The sequence below is a fragment of the Ostrea edulis genome, chromosome 6, assembly GCF_947568905.1.
Source record: "Ostrea edulis chromosome 6, xbOstEdul1.1, whole genome shotgun sequence".
In the NCBI taxonomy this organism is placed as follows: Eukaryota; Metazoa; Mollusca; class Bivalvia; order Ostreida; family Ostreidae; genus Ostrea; species Ostrea edulis.
This window is the reverse complement of record NC_079169.1, coordinates 12478210-12502530: the sequence shown is the minus strand read 5'-3', so window position 1 is coordinate 12502530 and position 24321 is coordinate 12478210. Positions and strand designations below refer to the sequence as shown.

General features: G+C 34.1%; 2 protein-coding genes across 4 annotated transcripts in view; both read right to left on the bottom strand.

The window, feature by feature from the left end:
* The window catches only part of LOC125645547 (uncharacterized), a 67762-nt gene extending 57373 nt beyond the window's left edge, over positions 1-10389 (bottom strand). For all 3 annotated transcript variants that reach the window (XM_056141544.1, XM_056141546.1, XM_056141543.1), the window contains exons 1-2: positions 10356-10389; positions 757-942 (exon numbers count right to left, since the gene is read on the bottom strand). In XM_056141544.1, coding sequence (XP_055997519.1) covers positions 757-919 — 163 coding nt within the window. In that variant the 5' untranslated portion in view covers positions 920-942; positions 10356-10389. The remainder of the gene's footprint in view (positions 1-756; positions 943-10355) is intronic.
* A 10380-nt stretch (positions 10390-20769) lies between these two features.
* The window catches only part of LOC125645542 (uncharacterized), a 61615-nt gene continuing 58063 nt past the window's right edge, over positions 20770-24321 (bottom strand). Inside the window, exons 42-45 of the mRNA XM_048871128.2 lie at positions 22221-22393; positions 21931-21989; positions 21561-21602; positions 20770-21408 (exon numbers count right to left, since the gene is read on the bottom strand). Coding sequence (XP_048727085.2) covers positions 21400-21408; positions 21561-21602; positions 21931-21989; positions 22221-22393 — 283 coding nt within the window. The 3' untranslated portion in view covers positions 20770-21399. The remainder of the gene's footprint in view (positions 21409-21560; positions 21603-21930; positions 21990-22220; positions 22394-24321) is intronic.

The window sequence follows — 24321 nt, the reverse complement described above, 5'->3', positions numbered from 1 at the left end:
ACAAAAACTATAATTTACTTTTTAAACATATTATATATCTTGGGAGCTTAGTGCCAGGTATGTAGGTTTAACAATTCCCAGCATATTCTATTTATAACGTATCCTATGAAATATGTCAGTTCTGGATGTAAATGTTCATTATTGCAAGCTTTGTGAAATTAAAAATATGAATAAAACCTAAAAAAAAAAAAAAAAAATATATGTAAAAGGATAAAAGTACCACGTCAATGAAGTTTTGCTAACTAAACATGCTCATTTTACTTACTATATAAAACAAATTGGGACAGTTTATAAACGAGTGGCCATGTCACAGCAGGTATGGCAATAAAGATCCTTCCCTGCTGAAAGGTCGGTAGGACCGAGTATAAACCTAACTTTTGCAACCCTACACCGGCACTGGTGACATACTAAGTACTTCGTTACTAGCTTGAAAATACGGATGTATATTTAATTGCTGTTACAAAATTTAGAAATTCATTTCAAATTAAGGATTATCTCCTTCACGCATAGCTCTTATCCTTAGACAAATTTGACTCCACTTTTTTGGGACACTGTTTTTCCCTATAAAAGCTCTAGAACTTCATTGTTATTTCGGATTTCAATCATTTCGGTTGAGCATCACTGAGGAGTCATTATTTGTCGAAATGCGCATTTGGTGTATCAAAATTGGTACCGTATAAGTTTTACATTATGATTAAATACACGTACATGACAAGAAGAAAAAGGGTACTAGTATATAACAAGTATTGAACTTACGGTTAGCATTTGCTGTTACTCCTGCTGATGGAGATGAAGAATATTGTTGACAATTTACGATCTGTACACCAAGTGTCCAAATACAAAGCAGTCCTAGGAAGACTGTTGACTTAGGCATATTGTCATAGAAAGGTAGATTTGGTCGCATCGATTTCATTTTCATTGCTCAGTAAACGTCCATAGCACCTAAAATACAAGTATATTCAATGCCATATTGCACGATACTCATATCTACAAAATCAGTTGGAATAGTTAATATATTTCTTTGAATATTCAAGATATACGTCAAGTATAGGTTTACTGGTAGATGCACTTAATATGCTACTAACCTGTTGTCGGACATTTATGTTCCAATAACGAATATAACTGTTTTACCTTTCTGGAAACAGTTACATGAAAGGTGATGATAACGACCAGTGATCAACCTCATAACTCCTATAAGCAATACAAAATAGAGAATTGGGCTGACACGGACCTATGTATATACCAGAGGGGGGATCAGCCATTAGAAATTATCACTGGGTCAAACGATGTTTAGTGTGTTTCATACCGGCCGTTCTTGACATACTAGTTTTGACTACGGATAACTCCGTTTACTTGATAAATATATATCAAGGGCTCACAGCGGGTGTAACGGGTCGACAGGGGATGCTTATTCCTCCTAGGCACATGATCCCAGGGGTCCGTGTTTGCCCAACTTTGTATTTTGTATTGCTTATATGAGTTATGAGATTGGTCATTGTTTGTTATCTTCACCTTTCGTTAAGCGGAAGAAGTAATCAAACGTATATTCTATCAAAAAACTTCATCTATAGTTTTTTGTCAGATGGACTGCAATTACATGTACATAAACCAATCCGTGTTTGTAAATCATACGACTGTTGTTACCAACAGTATTATGTGTCGCTACTTTCAAATGAGCTGAGTCCAGTTATGGGTTAGAACAAATCCCTAATATAGCGCATCAGAATTTACTAACAAAAGACAATTAAACAATCGATAATATTTATTTACAATTAATAATTGATAGATAATTGTAACAATAGCAAAATACTGTTTTACGGTAGTTGAACAGTAAATCCGAACAGAAGCCACACATAAGAATACGAAATAAATAGTTGGGCAAACCCGAACCCCTGGACATACTAAAGGTGGGATCAGGTGCCTAGGAGTAAGCATCTTCTGTCGACCAGTTATATGTACTCCCGCCGAGAGCCCTATCTCTTGATCAGATAAACGGAATAGCCCGTAGTCAAACCCAGTGTACCAAGAACGGCCTAACAATCAGTATGAAAGTCGTCATACAGAATTCGACCAAATGAAAGGTTGTATTCGCAAATTAGATCGTTATAACGATCATAGAATATGTGAAATGCTCACTTTGAACGAAACTGTTGAAACCCCTGGAAAATCAACTTGTTTGTCAGTAGTCTGCTTTGCAACTTTCTATATTTATGTATCAATATCCCATAATCACCTGTATATAGTGTTTGTATCGCTCAAGTGATTCGATACGTAAGAGCTTGTTCTGCGTATGGTAATTTTTTTTAAATCGAGACAAAAGTGAAAATAAACTCGAACAGAACACATCTTGTAATATAAATGTGTAAATTATTTAAAACGTTTGAATCGGCGACATTATTTCAGTCTATCGAGCGAGAGCAAATGAACTATCATTAATGGTCTTAACCAAATAGCCTTTTTATTGCAACATTGTGATCAACACTGTTGATGTATGATTCGGTTTACGTATTCTTTAATTAAATAGCTAAATATATACAACAACCAGACAGCATTTGTAACCCAATATGGCATACCAGCATGTAACAATCACCATATGCTTGTACCTGTATAAATTTAAATTTCCCGCGGTTAGGAATCGTTCCCATGATTCATTGCAAGTCAGTTCAGCCAGTCTGAACCTTGGCAGCTGGGTCTTTACCGGCCGAGCATTCTAGCAGAGTATAGGTGGCCAGGAGACTAGTCCGACATATAACTAGTCTGAGATATTCATTGGCAGTTACTATGTTTTAAAACACTTGACAGTGGCACGGAGAAAGGTCTGTGGTGAGTACAGTTGTATTTTGTGATTTTACTCGTTATTTTTGTAGTATAATTTTTTTTTCAAGTTAAAACCATTATTGAACGCAATTCGTTCCAATTCATGCACTTGACCAGCTCTCGCCATATTTTACCTGTATGTGTGCTCAAGTGTGATGGCTATCGAGAGTGTTTGAATGGCTTTTGTATTATATCGATAACGTTGTATTAATGCTATGTGGTTTTTAGTTTCTGTTGTCAATTGTCGCTTTATTTGGAAATATTGTGTCCATTTAAATGTCTTAGTTCAAATTTTGGGGCGGAAGTGAATGACCGTAAGTTGTGAGTATGGAAATGATTTGTTATTTACATTTTACATTGTTAACAGTCAATAAGTTTTGCATTGGATATATACATTGCCAAACATATATACGTATGTGTTGCCAACATTTTATAGAACACTTGACTTAATAAACATTCATTGTTGTAACGTCAGGGGTATAATCATGGACTACCAGTGATCGTGAAGACCGCCTGATACAACAGGGGTTTCGCAAGGACAAAGCGTCTGTGCATGGGTATATCTACCACTGAGGTTCCTGAATACAGTCCGGAAGTGTGGGGAATACCACTACTAATTCAGAGGGAGACAGATAAGTTTCCAAAGAACACTTTAGTCATTTGATGATTAGTAGCAGACCAAATCTGGAACACTCGCAGCAGTGTATAGGAATAGTGGAAACATTCGGACAGTTTTGCAACAATAGCTAGCTTATATTTCATTAGAATAGTTTTGAATAACCCGGGATTAAATGTGAAAAGAATGTAAAAGTTTAGCGGTTTCGAATTTGATTGTTATTATTATTAATTTTTTTTGGTAAATAGTAAGGAAGATATTTTTGAGTGAATCTGGGTGAGAGAGTGAGTGTGGGAGTTTCATTAAGTTATTTATATTTTCCCCCTTATTTCTTGTTAAATAAATTTCTTTATAACTTTGATCCTTTGTTTTTGTGTGATTAATGGAGAAGGCCAGCTTGACCACGTGACACAGCATATCAATTACCTAGTATGGTGTTTACACAGCATCACATGAATGGATTCAAATATGTTTTACTATACCAATACAACACATAAGGCCGCAGGAAATCTATCAATGTCAAGGTATAGGGCTCACGGTGGGTGTGACTGGTCGACAGGGGATGCATATTCCTCCTAGGCACCTGATCACACCTATCGTAGAACCAGGGATCCATGTTTTGTATTCCTTAAAGGAATTGGGAGATTGATCACTATTCGTGATCTACACCTTGCATTTCAAAATGATACAGAAACCCTCAACGCGGATACGTTAAGGCAGGTTATAAAAATTTTTACTGGGATAAAATCCGCGAAACAATGTGACGTCATAATTGAAATAAGTATATCACTAAGTATATATTAAATTCCGATTTTATTTTTTATGTAAGTTTTATTTATGCATAAAGTAAATCATGCAGCTACTAAGATTCAAAGAAATATGGAATGTTATACTGCTGTTGTGTAATTTTTGTCTGATCAATATGAAAGTAAACTGATGACGTCATGACTATACATCGAGTGACGTTGATACATGCAAGGAATTTGTGAATGTGTGCCATGCAAATATCGACAAAATATGGAGTATTTGAAATATATGACATTGGATATATTAAATATATATGTGAAACGCTGAGAACTTGTGGATATTATGAAGGTATGTTGATGTCATTTATTGACAATTTTGTTTAACGGGGAAAACATTCCATTTAGCATGTCGATCCGATTTTCCCCTGTCACACACTGAACTAAAACTGCAAAAGTAGCACACTACGCGGCATACTTTAAGATACTTTATATATCGTATGAAAGGTCATAAACTAATATACACGGCAATTCGACTGTTATTTTTTTTTAAAAAGAGAACTGCATAGCATCACTGCAAAATGTATAAAACATGGGCTAGATGGTTTCGTGTTTGAATGTTTAATAATTATTTCTTACTGAAAGTGGTAGGATTCTATCAGTAATTCTGAGATACTATGGGTGTTTTACCGTCATTATCGCCAGTTAGACCAATATTTAAATCCTGGGGTAGTGTACTACTTTTCCATTTTCTGTTGAGGTACATCCATTATCTATTCATAACAGTCATGAAATGACGTCATACAGAAGCGCGTGTGTGTCATGTTGTTGTGATACAAAACGTTCTCATGTAAACAACCAATTTAGTTTTTGAGAGTTAGTAGCTCCCTCTCGCTGTGTACGACATATGTTTAAAATTATGCAGTTTACGTGCATAAATGGAGCATGACCTGCCTTAACATACCCGCGAAAATCGTATACCACCGCGGTGGTCTAGAGGTAGAGCGTTCGTCCGACATTCGGAAGGTAGGGGTTCGAATCCCTACCGCATTAATGAGATACTCTACATCGTCATAATGGCTGATTTTCTTTTAAAACATGGATGAAAATATAAATATCAGCAATATTTGCCTATTAATTTCAAAATCATTGCCTAGCTGAGTAGCTTAATAGGTTTGAACGTCGACTGCTGAGCTATAGATTGTGGATTCGAGTCCAGTGGGGTTTTTAATTTTTTTCACATTGCTTTGTACTAAAACTGCATTTCTTGACTAAATAAAGTAATTTGAAAGTTATTAATTCAAAATTATTGTTTTACATATCCTCCGTTTTTCAGCCATATTAAATTTCACTGGTGTAGTACACCTATTTAAAACAGGTAGTGACAGGTCCATCGCCCAACGTTCGGCATCACGTGTGAATGTCACGGGTCCTCGGTGATGACCTTAAAAACGGGCATCCCGTGTACGCTAAAAAAAAACCTCAATGGCAGTAAACGCCGAGCATAGGTCTAAATTTGAAGACGGTTCGCCAGTATTGGTGACGTCTCCATATGAGTGAAAATTTCTCGAGAAGGACGTTTAACAAGATACAATCAATCAGTACTTTTCAACCACGGGGAATACGCAACGTCAAGTTTAGACACATTCTCCTTTTAAGTCTTACGTGCAACAAGATGTAAATATAGCTACATATATGAATATAGGAGGAGGGTGGAAATGCTTATTAAGATACTTGGAATTCACTAGCTGCTTTTAAAGAAGTTTGAACCCGAGTTTTAGAAAATTGTCATTGTTTTTGGAAGCAAATATGTGCATTCCACATTGAAGGAGAATAGGAGTTATAGTGCTTAATGGTGTCAACAGAACATAAGGAACACGATTCAATCATTACATTAAATTTATACCGTCTAGTAAATAGATGGTCTCATAATACCTATAAAATGAAAAGCGAAGATAACGAACAGTGATCTATTTCATTACTCCATAAGAAATATCAAATAAAGAGTTGAGCAAACATGGACCCCTGGACACACCAGAGGTGGAATCAAGTGTCTATAGGAGGAGTAAGCATCCCCTGTCTACCGTTCACACTCGCCGTGAGCCATACGTCTCGATCAAGTAAACAGAGTTATCCGTAGTCAAAGCGAGTGTGTCGTGGACGGCTTAACAATCGATATGAAGCACGTCAAACAGCATTTGACCGAATGGTTATATGGGCAAACTAGATCATTAGAACGATCAAATATTATTAGAAATGCTGACTTTAAACGAGACTTCTGAGAAACCCTTGTAACATTATCTTGTTTGTCAGTAGCCTGTCTCGATTTAAAACCTGATCATACACGCAATAGGCTCTTGCGTATCGAATCTGTTGAAAAATATAAAAAACTATATGCAGGTGACAATGGAATATTTCTACATAAATATGGGAAGTGACGACGAAGAAGGTTTTTTTTTTTTTTTTTACTTTTAACATTTATTCAGGTATATAGTCAGGCTTTTACAAAACCCTTACAACCCAATCTGACCGGGGGGTACAGGGTTTTAAGAATTCTAACTCTTTCGCTCACACATTCACACGGACAGACATTCATACTAAACGAAGGCTAGAAGTAAAGAAAGTAGAAAAAATTGACAATGTACTCTGGCTGAGTTCATAAATATCATACTATAATAATTAACAATCAGATATATTATGTAATACCAAGGTTGTTATTTAAAAAATACTACTTTAAACACACTATTGATTGAATATACATTTACTTCACCTCGTACATGTACGAAGAAAAAGAAAAATTATAACAAATGTATATAATATTAAAAAAGAAGCATTTTAGGATATTTCTGTTTTATCATAGTTTCCGTTATACTTGAGCTAATGTTTCAAATAATTTCCATTTCTTTTCAAACTGATCTGTACAATTATATTTACTTACAATTTGTTTCTCCATTCTGTATACATTAGTCCAAGTGGCTTTAATTTTACTCAATGACAAATAATCTCCTATACATTTGGAACAGTATATAAAATGTTTCAAATGATAATTTACAAAGTTTACCATTTTAATTTTCGAACATCCAAGGATAAAAGTCTTCTTATCAGTTATAATATTGAATGAAAAGATTTCAGTAAACCAACATTGCACATTTCTTAAAAAAATACTGACTTTTTCGCAATCATACATAATGTGTTCCAATGATTCTCTCTCCTCTAAACAAAAAGTACATAAATCGCTGTCTGATTTCCCAATCATTTTCACAAAAGTGTTTGTAGTTAAAATTCTATGATTTACTCGATAATGTAGCCACTGTAATTTACGATCTTTTGTGTTCATAAAAACATCCTTATGCAGTTGAAATTATCCCGTTTGTCATGAAGTTAAATTGTTAATTTGCAGTTTATATCCATTTTTAATAAATTATCTAAGTACAAAGCAAATGTGGAGAACTGTGTGTTTTTTCTATCTCAAGTTCACAGAGATTTATCGAATCGACATTAATGAAAATGATTATTGTAAATAGATAAAACGTCTTCGATATATCTAAACGTCGAGTTAAAGGTCACAGCAAGAGATCGTTTTTTTCTCATATAAAAGCTTTTGAATAAACTCTGTTTCATCAAAATTTAAAAGCACGTCAGCTTACAAAGGAGCAAAATTGTGCTCTTGAAAATCCCAACAGACTGCTTGAAGACCTGATCACCAATGACTACGAAGATATTGTCAACTAGGAACTCCAGCATAGTTTTTATTTCAAATTCAGAGTACTTTTGCCTGAAATCAGAGTTGTGTTTAACAAAGTACTTTGGATGAATTAAAGAGTAGGGTAAAATCCGTTTACGTGATCATACATAATATAGTGCTCACAGCGCGTGTGGCCGGTCGACAGGGGTGCTTACTGCTCCTAGGCACCTGATGCCACCATTGGTAATTAAATATTCCTTATAGGAGTTATTATGAGATTGATCACTGTTCCTGATATTCACCTTTTGTACCATATCAGCAAACTTAAAAAACTTTCAAAGAAGACATGTACAATAATCACTATAAAATTTCCCCACCCTGGGACAAACCCGTAACCCCGTGTGATCATGAAATTTACAATTATGGTAAAGGACTACATGATCCTGCTCTTTCTAAATATCTAATTTAATTTAAAAAAAATTATCAATAGCACTAGAGAAGATGTTGTTTGAATATTTCACTCATACATGAAAACATTATATGTTAAAACAATTGAATAAAACATGCAAGATTATTTTTAAGTAGGTCTCATTGTGACAATATAAACTTGTCACAATGTTTGTAAATCGTATTACTTCCTAGAAGGTTCAAACTTAGTCATATTATCATGTCGTGGATTTAAAAACTTTTCACGATCACTTTTAATATTACCTTACACATTACTTCTGGGTGAATTTTGTGCTTTCGTTACTTAGTCCAATGTGTAATTTTTTAGTGCGTGTGCTTTACTGAACACATTCATTGCAATTGAAAAATAATTAGTATAGTGAATGTATACAAATAAGTACATATCGCGTCAGGTACCCACGCGCCATGTAAATAATTGATTTTCATTTGATTTGAAATAATGCAATTCAATCCAAATGTAAATGAGAGATACCAATTCTGAATGAAATAACGTCAAAATGACACTACGTTATCGTTAACTTTATACCGCCTTCACACTCAAGGATTTTTATTACGAGTCGTTACGGATCTCCGACTCATAATCAATCGCAAACATTCGTAAATCACTCCTCACAACTCGCACACACTCGTAAGGATCCATGAAAGCAGGAGGAAAAAAATTCACGATTGTCCACGGTTTTCATTTTCCGTAAATAAACCGTAAATAACTTGTAACAATCCGTAAGTATCGTAAACTGGTCACAAGAACACGTAAACTGCTCGTAAGAATCCGTAAAACACTTGTAAAAAGTTTTTAACGAATCTTTGCGGTTAGTTTACGATATGTTACGGATAGTTCACTAGTTGTTTACGGGTTATTATGAAAGCTTAAGTGATATTTACGTTTTCATTCACGTCGGGTTACAATCGCTTTACGGATTGTTCAGAGTCATTACGAGCGCTTTACGTATAGACACGATTACTTTACGAGTACATACTTAAACTTTACGATTAAGGAAAGGTATAACTAAAGGCACACTAATTTTGACTGCGGATAACTCCGTTTACCTGATCAGGAAATAGGGCTCACGGCGGTCGTGACCGGTCAACAGGGGATGCTTACTTCTCCTCGGCACCTGATCCAACCTCTGGTTTGTCCAGGGGTTCGTGTTTGCACAACTGCCTATTTTGTATTGCTTATAGGAGTTATGAGATTGATCACTGTTCGTTGTCTTCGCCTTGCATAAAAGACACAAAATCTGACAGTTTCTTTCAGTTGTTATCAAAACATCAAAGAAGTTACACATTAATGTCAGTTGTCGAATGTTGATACAAAGCCAATTGCGAACACTTCTGAGTCAAAAACGTAAACAATTGTAACTAACTCCTAACTATTCGTAACAGCAAGTTAACAGGTCGTGATTTACACGTAAAAGCTAAGCTAAATCGTAAATGTCCGTAATATACCCGTAACAATTCCTAAAAAGCTCGTAAATGGTCGTAAACTGCTCGGATTTATCCGTGTTCACTCGGAACAAATCGTAAATGTTTGCCGTAAATGCATCGCAATAACTCGTAATAAACCTTAAATGGCCAGTAAATACTCATAACTACTCTTAAAACGTTCTTAAATAGCTCTTAAAAGTGTCTAAGTCGTAACAAGCCGTGTACTTTTACGGATTTGTGGAATGCATAAGGATCCGTAAAAAATCCGTGAATGTGAAGGTACCATTGCTGTATTTACATATGTAGTATACGGAAAGTAAAACGTCTTAGAACATTTATATATGATAATCAACGAATTTTGAGGAATATCATTTCATTTGGACGCGGGGCTGAATTTGACTCCAAATTTACCATTATCATCGAGCCCATGCTTTATTTGACATGTTAAGAATGATTGGATAGATATTTTAATATTTAGCGCAACCGTTTAGTGCTTTTGGTTACCACTAACATTTAAACTCTGCAAAAATAAGTACACGTACACTATTGTGGAAGATGAAATAAGAGCAAATATCATGAATTTTGAAACGTAGTTGATTACCTTTTTTTCACTGATCGAAGCTTCCTGATCGATTGTGGCAGAATGTCTACTATCTATGAAGTATACTGGGATAAAGCTTCTTAAAGATAAAACCACCGGCCAATGAAAATCAAGGTACATGTAGATACGAAAGGAAAGTTTATGACATAAATCAGACGAGTTTCACATTTCCTGCAAATTATGAAAGCATAACAAAGTAAACACATACCAAGTAGCGAATCATATTGCTAACATAAATACAGAAATCTGTTGAAAACAATATTATTCCATTAAACAACTTCAGTGCATTGGAACAAGAACATGAATAATACATGTTCTATGTTTAAATTTTGATAGTCATATAGTGCATTTCTGACAACGGTACTATTCATGTTAATATAGGCTATACTTTTACCATCGTTTTAGTTAACCGATTTTGAACATCTCTAATTTACTTCAAAATAGCAACATATTAGGATTTCTTCACACACATACAATGATAATCTTAAAATCCTAGACGTGCTGTTATTGACAAAATGCCACATGTTAACAAAATGTGAAGAAAAGTACAGAGGGAGGCCTCTCTGTTTAGTCATGTAATGAAGTCAGGATAAGAGGGTGTTCATAACCTGGCTCCCTCACCGTAAACTGAGAACAGATTGAAGTCAAATGTTCATATTGGTCTAATCCATATAATATTGTATATTCATATCTATAAGGTCAACTTCATGTTGAGATCATATCTTAATGAAATGTAACGAACAATGATCAATCTCATAACGCCTATAAGCAGTACAAAATACAGAGTTTGGGCAAATACGGACCCATGGATAAACCAAAGGTGGTGTGGTGTCAGGTGCCTAGGAGGAGTGCGTATTCCTTGCCGACCGGTCACACCCGCCTTGATCCCTATATCTTGATTAGGTAAACGCAGTTATCCGTAATCAATATAATTCAAATGACATTAAAGTATTTCTGTAATTTTGATAAGCCAAAAGGTTATACATATCTCACTTTCAGCGTAACGCTTTTTTAGTCCATGGTTATGGAACCTGATTATTAACATCTTAAGATATGATAGTCAATTAATGGCAAAGTAGTATTTGTTCTTGTTTAATATCGAAGAATATCACAACATGCAATGCGCAAACCTTTCATCCGTTCCTTCACAGTAGGAAATGTTCATCCGTACATAATGTTTTTCGCTGCCACTTGTAACAAGATGACATTTATAAGTACGTCAAAGAAATAACTAATATTCAACAACTACATACTCACGAACATTTAATACATACTGGCTGCAAAACGATAATGAGTTGAGATCTCTATAGAATTGTAAAATTCTTGGTCCCTGGGACACGAGTGTAGGTTCTATGATGAGACAGATGGATTAAAAACTTAAATTGAATTAAACTCTGAAAGGTCTTCCCACTTTCCTCTTAGTATATAGCAAGCAAACCAAAGGGACATATGGACACAATTTTGGTTTAAATCATTTGGACTTTTAACCAATGATATGAAAGTATTTGATATGTGTTAAACAAAGCCACGAACCTAAAATAAAAAAGTGGTTGCAAAGATGGATTTGAGACGTCTATATTTTTCATTTTCAAAACAAAACACGCACCTTGTTTATTTTTACATGTTATTGACTTCATGCCAAAGTTTTCAACAAAAATTTAGAATTTAAAATTCGTTTTTCTTTGTACATATACCAAAGATTGATTTACCATTAATCAAGACTGTCACTATTGTTTGCCTGGTGAATTTGGTATGAAAGTTATGAGTTAAATGTTTTTTACATGATTTTTAGAAATCTTCCTGTTTTTACTTCCGCACATGGTTTCTTGGTGACAAGAATTTATTTACCGTCCTATGAAAAGCTAATACATTCGTCTCATTGTGGACATAAACAAACACAAGTTTACAACAAGATTTGGGACTCTGATTTTATCGATTTCATGTGTCTCCTGTGTAGAGAAATTTGTAATCCACTTATCTATGAAAAATATATTTCTATGGTAAAAAACTCAAAAGCTACTATCACCATAATTCAAATGTTAACAACAATGAAAATTTCGAACAGACAGGTGGGACAAAAACAATATGCCCTCCCATCTCGGCGGGTGTAACTGGTCGACAAGTGATGTTTACTTTTCCAAGATACCCGATCCCTCCTTTGGTTTGTCCAGGGGTCCGTGTTTGTCCAACTGCCTATTTTGCATTGCTTATAGGAGTTATGAGATTGATAACTGTTCTTTATATTCACCTTTCATGCAAACAAAACATTCTTTTGACTAAACATTGTCATCAACTTGAAGTAAACTTACTTGTTTAAAATGAGTGGTAAAAATGCAGCTAACGCGGAAGATATTGAGTTATCTCCAGGACAACTTTACTATTTTTAGGATTAGTTTGCCTCTTTAGAAATATTGTAAAATATGTTACTCAGAACAGTCATATTTTCAACGTCCTAAATGAACAGTACTATTGTACAAAACAAGGCAAATTTATGAACATATGTTGGATTCCAAGCCACATTGGTATTCGCGGCAACATGAGAGAAATACTTCTGTTATAAGCTGTTATTTTTAACATGATCCAAGACTTGTTTTCAAGGGGGTTGGAGATTCGCCAAAACAATAACTCAAACCCTCTGAAAGGACTAGGATCTAAGCATAATGGAGAAATGATTATAAGAGCACAAAAAGGGCAGGAGATGGCATTACCTACATTACACATATTGCAAACACTTAACCCCAACTCTAACCTTAGACTTAGCCTAGCCCTACCCCTACAATGAAAAGGTGAAGATAATGAGCAATGATCAATCTCATAACTCCTCTAAGGAATTCAAAATTAAGAGTTGGGCAAACACGGGCCCCTGGATATAGCTGATGCCTAGGAGTAGTAAACATTCCCTGTCGACCGGTCACACTGCCGTGGGATCTATATATTTGTCAGATAAACGTAATCCGTCAGTGTGACAAGTATGGTCTGACAATCAATATGAAAGATTTCAGACATAATTTGACTCAATGGTAGATTATATTGGCAAACTCGATCGGGGTCCCCGTAACCACCCTCTGATCCGCCCTTAACTGTACCAATACATAGTCTATATTGACATACACCTTCATTCAGGTCAAGGCTCCTTCAGATATAACTTTAAAACGGAGTTCCTGTATATCATGTACAGCAGGCATTGTAGAACCCCCATTGCATAGGTCAAATTTCAAATTTTATGGCACTTCACTCTAATTACCTAGTGACATAACAAACAAGATTGAAATATTATGGAATTAGATGTATAACAGCATACCACATGTATATTTACAAGCAGACATGTATGTATAAAATTGATTTTGATTTATTCGGCATGTAAATGACCAAACTTCATCAGAAAGTCAGTAATTGTCAAATTCGTAAATCTATATTTTTATTATGAATGTTCTAAAAGATAATTAAACTATATATTATTCAATATCTAGTATTTACTAGTACAACAATTTATCATACTTTTTTTAAAAATGAATTTCTTTTATCAAAATAGTAATTTCTCTTGCAGTTGATGGTCCAACTAGTGTAGTAAACAGAAAGGATCGCTTGAACTTAATACTCGGCACATGATTTGTATGTAGTATATCTTTACCAGTAAATATTTAAAGTCATCCCGGAAGTTTGAAAGGGCGATAATGTTTGATGGTGAGGGTTGTGTCCTTGCAGGGCACGATAAGACATGAAATTTACGTCAATAGATCTCCATTGCAAATAAAGCTTGTCGTTAAGTCAAATGTTATCCGTCATGTTTCAAACAAATTGTTAGACTATTTTTTTCATACTGGTGGCTTTTTAAACCAACCTCTTTAACTGATCGAGACGAATGTGAGCTGTCAACAGGGAATTCCACCCCGGGTGTTTCCAGAGATTTTCCCGTCTGTGCTATTGTATTCTTTATAAGATTTTTGAGATTGATTACTGTTCGTTATCAATTAGATCATACTGCTTCCAGAAGTGCATTACCGCAAGCTTTCGTAACTATACATGCCCAGATTTAAAAAGATAAATGAGATTCGATTACATTGAATACATATCCCACATAGGGGAAGATCAGTCAAGCTTACATAAATCAGAAGACATTCTGTAGATTCCTTAATATATACGAAAAATCTATTATCGCTTAATGTCGCGAGAGGCGTCACTCGCGAAATAAAATTACTCGATTTTAATTACTTGCTGCTAGAATTTATACAATAACGCTTGATTAATAGACAACTCGCGAATTTATATTTACGCGTTTTGACGTATGCGCATCATTTGGAAATCTCAAGTAGTCGAGTAAAATAAGAAATCTACAGTGGTTCACATCTCTTCAATTTGAGTAATAATTTACAGTACTTAAAATGAAATCCTTATATAATTTAACAATTAAAAATATCTGGAAAAACATTTTGTCAAACAGAATTGAGATCTCTTGGCGTGTTCATTATTCCATAAAAACCTTTGTGACTCTTTCAACAACGACACAATTACTGAAACCACACTCGTCAAGTATTTGAATCCATCTCCTCCTCAATATTCATTGTCCTCATTATCATTATCAGAATTTGTATATGATTAATCTCTTTCTCTATCTAAATCGTAGCTTCTTCCGTGTGTTTTTAAATATTATGTCTGTAAAAGAAATAAGTTTTTGTTTCGAACATAAGAACATTAACATAAGCACACGACATGACCTTGATTGTAGGAAATAACGTTTTTCGAACACAAACATATCCTTAATCGAGGCTAAATTTTCATGTGAATTTTTATTCCAATTTCTGTCTAATAGAGGACACACCTTTTGACTGATAAACCATAGACAGAAAAGCTTTATTTTTATGAATATGCTGGTTTCTATTATGACCCTATAAAGTGTAGTAATAATTATGACTAATATTTTCCAAAACTTTCTCTGATTTCAGAGATATCATTTTCAGAAAATTTGTATTCCTTTTTATGAAGATAAGCAAAATAGGTTTAAGAATGTGAAAGGTGAAGATAACGAAACAGTGATCAATGTCATAACTCCTATAATGTAAAACTTATACGGTACCAATTTTGATGCTCCAGATGCGCATTTCGACAAATTATGTCTCTTAATTGATGCTCATTCGAAATGTTTGAAATCCGAAATAACAATGAAGTTTTAGAGCTATTATAGGCACAACAGTGTGCAAAAAAAGTGGAGTCAAATTCGTTGAAGGATAAGAGCTATGCGTGAGGGAGATAATCCTTAATTTGGAAATGAATTTCTAAATTTTGTAACAGCAATTAAATATATATCCGCATTTTCAAGCTAGTAACGAAGTACTTAGCTACTGGGTTGTAGAGACCATCGGGGACTAACAGTCCACCAGAAGAGGCCTCGACCCAGGGGTCATAATGTAAAACTTATACGGTACCAATGTTGATGCACCAGATGCAAGATGAAGATAACGAACAGTGATCAATCTCATAACTCCTATATGCAATACAAAATAGATAGTTGGGCAAACACGGACCCCTGGACACACCAGAGGTGGGATCAGGTGCCTAGGAGGAGTAAGCATCCCCTGTTGACCGGTCACACCCGCCGTGAGCCCCATATCCTGATCAGGTAAACGGAGTTATCCGCAGTCAAATCAGTGTGCCAAGAACGGCTTAACAATCGGTATGAAACACGTCAGACAGCATTTATCTTTATTATATAATTATGTAAAAGTGAATGATTGCAACACTCATATCCTGTGCTTATTTCAGAAACTACAACTTTGTTGTGTAGTAAGTGACTTTAAGTCAACAAAAACAGCAACTTGTGGTATATCACTTTATTTTCATAGACACAAAGTTACGAAAACTGCTGAAGCAGAAGCATCTGCTTCAAACGTACATGTAGGAACCGAAGTTGATACTGCTACCAAAACAACTGTACCAGACAACAATAAAGTGCATCTACATGACCACGAGTATACAACATCAAACCCTCAACATTTAAAAAGGTACAGTGTACGACACAAGTATAGTCAATACCAGATACTAGTACATCAAACCAGGAAGTTACAACTGTTGTTAAGTTTAGTGTCAGGTGATTTTTCTGTATTTTCTTCATTCTCATTTCAGTGTTATCTAAATTTATATGCACACGAAATACTATAATGGTATTGTTTTTGTCTTATAGCTTCCCTTGAAGACATGGATGTTGTAAACTTGCAGTGAGAAATATACTTGCTTAAGTAAAGGAAACCATCCATGACAATTGGGAACATCATAATTGAAAGACCCTGGAAAGGTATGTTTTAGCAGTTCTTTAAGAAAAAATGAAAATACACTTTCTATACACTGACTAGTTATCAATTTCACAGGTCAGCGTAGATTTCACAATATTCAATTACCTAGTAATTTTGGGGGGTATAAATATTGCTGTATACACCATTTTCTGTGGATATTTTTCATATGTTCATGAAATTTTGTTTGAAAGGATCATGAACACTGTTGGGAGTGTCCATTCAACTGAAATATCAAAGTCAGAAGAATTGAAGATTGCAATAGATGCAACAGAAGTGACCTAATATGACCAAATTGATATGAATAGTCAGGTTTTCGCTTACAGCAATTACAGGGGTCGCAACAAAGAAAAGACTTCAATGTGTATTACACCTAATGCAGCTCATTTCCAATCCGTATGCTGGATACAAATCTGATTTGGCAATTGTGAACCATTGTGGCAGTTTAGAAAAGTTGGAAGTTGGTGATATATTCCTGGCGGACAAAGGATTTTGTATATTTGACTTTCAAATGACATGACACTTAATATCCCACTTTTTCTTACAAATAAATCCCACTTCGCAAAAGAGGATGCACAACTTTGCTATAAAATGTTCATATGCAGAATCCATGTTGGATGGGAAAATGAGAAATATTTTTTTTAAATCCTTAGCCATTTTCTATCATAGTTTAGATTTTGAACTGACAAAATATTTCAGCTTTGTGTGGCGGTCCATGTGATTTTGCAGGTTCCCCTTTTGAAGGAGATTGCAGATATATCCTACAAACTTATTAGATTAATTGCATGTATGTAAGATGAAGATATATATATATATATATATATATATATATATATATATATATATATATATATATATATATACCTTAAATCTGCACATACCTGCCACATTGAATTTTTAAAGTTAAAAGTAATGAATATCATACATGCAATATAATTTTTTTTACATATCTATATAAATATAAAGCCTTTTGGGACGTATCGATCAGAATGAAATATTCCGGAGAGGGACGTTAAACAATATACAATCAAACTATCAACAAGAAAGCGTTCTGTTCTCATTCTGAAGGTTTTCAAATATGCATTATTTAAAAAAGTAAAATCCAATGTAATATAATGAGTTTTGTAAAGCTGGACACGGTGTTTATACATATTTTGGTTCATCTAAAATAAGAAACACTCTGTCTATAATGTTTATTCAATAATATACATGTAATTAAATAACTTTGATAACTGCATCACTGATATCATAATAAAGTATATGTACATGTGGTTATCTGTGTTTGTTTTAGACTGCAAAAATATTTTATTATTATAATTAAACTCTATCACGCTTAAAATGTTTATTGACCATAACACATCTTTGTCAATGTGAACTATTTGAGTGTCACTAGGAATCCACGCTAACAAATCACGGCATTGGGTGTCTTTCAGGTGTTGTTGTCCTTGAATCTGATGCCAATTTTCATATTTTGTTTTGAGGTGCAGCGAACCACCCCTTACATCACATTCTAAAATGGCAAATGTCATTACATGTATTGATAAAATGTACATGATTTACAGGTGCTCTGATTAGGGGTGAAAGTATTATACTGCAATATGCATACTTGTTTTGACATAGATGTACTGCAGTATTCAAAACTTGATGCAAGCAAAGTTTATAAAAAACATTAGCAGTTCAATATCACAATGAAGCCTAAGTAGTATTTGTATTTCATTCAAAAATGTTACTTTAAAGTTATAATAAACTTGGATACATCCATAATAATATATATGAATACATATATGTACAGCTAATGTACATGCATTAGGTACACACATACCTAATTGTTCAATCTATAATGCTGACTTACCAAGAGGGAAATCTCAACATTTGCACATACCTCTTTGATTGTCATTGTTCGAGTTGAAAATGGGCACTTAGCCTCAATTAAGAATTTCGGGGGTTGCTGACAATGGCCTGTTGCCTTGAGGAATGAGGATGCAGTTAATTCCTCCATTGTTGTTGTGACCGTTGACTGTGCCGACTTTGGATGTTTTATCCAACTACTGGAGTATTTTACATTGAACAGTTTTATTTGCCTTTTTATATCTGAAAATTTCCAATATATCTACATGTAAAATTTTTATCTTCACAGTTCGAACCCATTCATTACCTACTTTGGGTATAGATATTAAGTTTATTTCAATTTTGGGTCCAGAGGGCATAACAACAAGACAGCTTATGAAGAAGGAAATTTCTAAAAAGAAAGAAATTTTGTCCAGCAAAGTAAATCACAAAAAAAGATATCTGAAAATGTATTGGGAATATAAAATTATGATTATTATAATCATAATACCTATAGATCCAAACATGTATTTACATTATTTTTATCTTTAAATTGTGTACCTGCCTTTGAAAACTTGCTGCCATATGAAGATCGACACTTATATTGCCCCATTATTGGCATACTAGCATCAAACATCAACATTAATGATGACTACACAGTGCACAACACCGTTATCCTCAGACTCAAGGCATGTCTATAAAACAATTTTAAAATAGTAAACAATAGTAAACAATCTTAACCCATCTGTGATTTAACTGATATAGATAGGTACATTTAATGCTCCTTGTTTATTGAATATACATGTACAACTGTACACTGCAGGTACGTACATGTAGTATTGTTGTTCACCCTCTCCCGATCTCCCCAGTACGTTCGTATCAACACAAAGCAAGTTTTATGCATTATCCGGTTTTATATTCAAGTATTAATATATTTTCAATTGGAAGGATTTAAGAATATATAAACATATCGTACACCTCTCTAGCTCATATATGACGCTTTTACCAACCTGTCCTTTATCTGCAAGACGTACCCTCATCGACGCTTGTACACTGGCGGTTATTACACGTAACTCGTCAAACACGAAGCGAAGATTCCTCGACGAATGCTTAAATTTCCATGTTTATCTCGTTAAAACCTCCATATAATCGATTGATAACGCTATATCTATGTATACCACTTTCTACACAGTGCAATCTAAGATGTTGATGTACCTGGAAGTTAATAATATCGCTAAATCTCGGCAATCACATAACGAGACTTACAAACCCTATTCCTTAAGATCCTATCTATGAACATGCGGTTGTTCTCTTCAAAAACTTGTAAAATCCTCACCTAGAAATTAGCGTTAACTTGATCCATTTATCTCCCGTCAATTCTCTCAGATCCTCTGAATTTCTGTCGATATATGTGACCAACACCAAAGCCTGTCCATCGTTGATCGCGACTAAATCACATTAGATATTTAGTTTACTCTACTATTCTTGTCTTCAATACAGTTGACTTAATATATTTCCTTTATTTTGCACATGTTTTATCTTTTTCAAAGAAAGGTGAATACAACTAACAGTGATCAATCTCAAAACTCCTATAAGCAATACAGAATAGATAGTTGGGCAAACATGGACCCCTGGATATACCAGAGGATGAATCATGCCCTTAGGGGGAGTAAGCATCCCCTGTTGTCCTGTCACAGCGGCTGCGAGTCCTATATCCTGATCAAGTAAACGGAGTTATCCGTAGTCAAAATTAAGGTGTCATGAACGGCCTAACAATCGGTATGAAACACATCAGAGAGCATTTGACCCCATGGTAGGCTGTATTTGCAAACTAGATCGTTATAATGACAATAGAATTTGCGAAATGCTGACTTTAAACGAGACTGGTGGAACCTCTGCACCAGGAACTTGTTTGTCAGTAGGTTGCTTCGATTTAAAAACCGACCATAATCAGATCAAGCTCTTGCGTATCGAATCAGTTGAGAAATATCAACACCATATGCAGGGGATAGTGGAATATTGCTATATAAATATGGGAAAATTACGATGGAGAAGTGAAACAATCCCGTTTTTCACAACGTTGAGCTATTAGCTTGCCGTTAATATCTATTTTCAATAACATATCTGTGTATGAAACAGAAGTGGACAACTTGGAAACTTTAATAACCACAACTTCATCCAGAGGTTCAGCTTAAGCTGGAGACACTTATTAAATCACTGCAGTGACTTCACCGTTTTAAGTAACGAAACAAATTCAAACTCTTCTTTTGATTCAGAAAGACTACATTTAATGAGCAAAACGTTTTGCGTCGTCATATAGATAAACATACAAGTTGATTAAGATAACTATAAGTAATTTGATGATGAATTAGTGAAAACAAATTATACTATTATTGATATATATGCTACAATGTACATGTAATAAAACCATCTATTGACCCCTTTCACAAAACACCCTAAACATTTTAAAACACTATTATTATCGTATACCTGTGACACATAATAAATTTCTGAGCAAAACTAAGCATATACACAGGTGAGAAAACTGACATTGTTACTTTTATCTTCGTCGTAAATGTTCAACCTTTGGAAGATTTGTTACCATTTTTCTGATTGTTTCGCTATATATACCTCATACAGTTAATAATAACAACTTGGTGTATGTCTGTAATCTTTCTAACAGCGTAAAGGACTTTATCAAGGATTTAAAAGCATAGTTCAACTGGAAAAACAGGTTTGTATCAAAATATACTGTTTTACATTTGCAAAATAAAGCTACTGCTAACAGAAAACGTCGTTTGATTAAATGTTAAATGAACAATAATACTGGTATATGCATCTATAAAAGTAAAGCAAAATCATACTTATAATATAAAAGTCATTGTTTGTCAAGTGATGTTCAATACTAAAAGTATTTATCTTCTTCCGTCTAATCAATAATGCTGTACAAGAAAAAAAATGTTTACAATTATAACATGTTAACATGCTGTTTTCGTTAATCCTTAATGTCATTTTATTGAAAATATGTTAATATTTAAAGAATGTAAACAAATCTCCACTAAAACGGATTTAAATAAATTGTTATACAATTTACCTTTGTCATCTTGGAGTTCATTACAGGCTGTTGGATGTGTAGCTATGATAAGAATAAGGAAATGAAAGTTGTTACCTAATTGAATACGAAAACCTAAAGTCCTTCGTCATATGCAACGGATATCAACTTACACGTACCGTTAAGATCACATACAAATGATTGAAGCAAACTCACTTATGTAACGATCTAAGTAAGGGGATGAAAAGACCATATTAAAATTAGATGGTTATACCAATAATTACTTAATTCTGTTGACAATTACGAATATTCTTACTTAATTTTGTTGACAATTACGATTATTCTTACTTAATTTTGTTGAAGATTACGATTATCCTTACTTAATTTTGTTGACAATTACGATTATCCTTACTTTATTTTGTTGGCAATCCTCGTAGAAGGAATTACACACATAGTTTGGGTCGTTCCATCCTAAAAGGCAGAAAGACAACACCATTACCAAAACACTATCATTAATAATGAAAATATATACTTTAGAGATTGTCGTAGCATATTGTTAATTTGTTCTCATGATGAGTTTTTCTTGAATCTAGTTATGTAATATGGTGTCGCATAAGGAAAATGATGATATGCGAAGTCAGGAATATTGCATCAACACTTTATTTCGTGGTCAAATTTTATCCTTTTTACACCCCATGTCACCTTCATCCATTTTCGTATATTGCGATTTCTTCCCAAAGGAAACATCAGAAATATTCCTGGAAGCACCATGGAGTTCTTGATATTCTCTTTCATCATATTTTGTAGAGTGTTGTGCATATAAGTCCGTTTCTCTGAAGTCTGTTGCCATTTTCGTTTTAATGTTAGTGTTTAATCTGATAAAAAGTTCACAAAATTAGACAGGCATGCATTGATTGTTTTATTAGGCAAACGCGTTACCATTTTCATTGTTCATTTATCTAAACTTTCATTTTCTCAATGTTTGACTGCCAAGTTTGCAGTACTCAATCCCCTTTATGTTCTACGACGAGAAATTGAGAAGTTTGCTAATGGTCCAGAATATTGATATGAGTGCATCTATTTTATAGCAGATAACTAGCAAAAGGTTGTGCCCTAATATCCATACTTCTTAACGTAATTAAATTAACTGAAATGAAATGCTTTTTTCAATTTGAAGATTCAGAATGCACGAGGGCTGTCCAAAATGTTAATGGACAGCAGTTGTTTTGTTCATATATTTAAAATTAATTTAAATCTACATACTGTAGATCAAATATCTGTTATAAAACTTCACATCAAAACAAGTTAGGTCTAAATGTTTTCACTTAAGGTAACTCCGTACTCACAATATTACATGTATCTATTAAAGGTATAGAAAGTGTATTTATTTTATCATGATTAAAACTAATTCATGAATTGTCAAACAAAATACCTAGGTCATCGCACTTTTTAAGATAAAAGGTGAAGACAGCGAACAGTGATCAATCTAATAGCTTCTATAAGCAATTCAAGATGCGAGACATACATCAACAGAACTGTACATCAACGACAGACAAGGGCAGTGTTCCTTCCAGAGCATCATGAAACTTTGACAAAAATTTATTAGAACGATATGATAGTATTCATCACAGATTCATTAAACAGTTTCTCTTAAAAAATGTACAAAATGTCTGCGCAAAATAAAGGAACTCAATCGCAAAATGGACTTGATAATGAAATAAATGAAAACTAAGTTATTTCCCTTGGAATCTATTTTCAAACAAGTCATTGATGATTATTCATCTTTGAAATATATTTGTGATACAAGATTTTTTAGAATGACTATCGGGAAATAACTACAATAAAATTGAGCTTCTTATCATATACGAAAGGTGAAAATAACGAACAGCGATCAATCTCATAACTCCTATAAGCATTACAAAATGGAGAGTTGGGCAAACACGGACCCCTAGATATACCAGATGTAGGATCATGTGCCTAGGAGAAATAAGCATCCCTGTCGACCGGTCACACCTATCGTGAGCCCAATATGTTGATCAGGTAAACGGAGTTATCCGTAGTCAAATTCAATGTGCCAAGAACACTAAATCTAAATAAATCATTGATTTTGTAAAATCTAATGACGTCACAAGAGGGTAGATTTACGCGCTCAGAATAGGATGAAAGGTACAATTTTGTTATAACGTTTTTGTATCAAAATGGTTAGATTTTTATAAAACATGTCAAAGCTAAATATATCATTTTATGACTGCAGTATTATTGTTCATTTGACAAACAATAGGGGTACATGTATCAATCTGAATGCCATAAGAACCATGTTTCTGAAAATACCAGATATTCATACGTCAGCCGTCAAAACGGAACAATGTGAAATTCAGGGTTGACGGTAAACAGTATTTGATGCTCCCTCTCAAGACACAGAACAAGAAACGATGGTGTCCTTTAGATCTGGGAAATGCTGAAGTTGGACGACTTCTATTATTAATGGAAACACGAAATCCCGTATTAGTGACTTATTTTGAAAGACAGAATCCTTTCAGTGATAAAAAGTGTTGTCCATTTGTGATGTTAGCAAATTTTTATTGTTAAATATCTTCACCGAGGACATTCCAGGATATCTTATTCATAGCCGAGGAGATGTATGAAGTGTGTCCAGTGTAAATAGGAAATAAAGAAAACTAATAATTGCAATGTTATAGAACACTTATTCGGTATGACCTCCGGTTGGACAGTGTGGCTTGTATGTAAAAAGTATTTTTGCTTTTGGAAACCATAGGTATCACTCGTTTACGTAACAATTCAT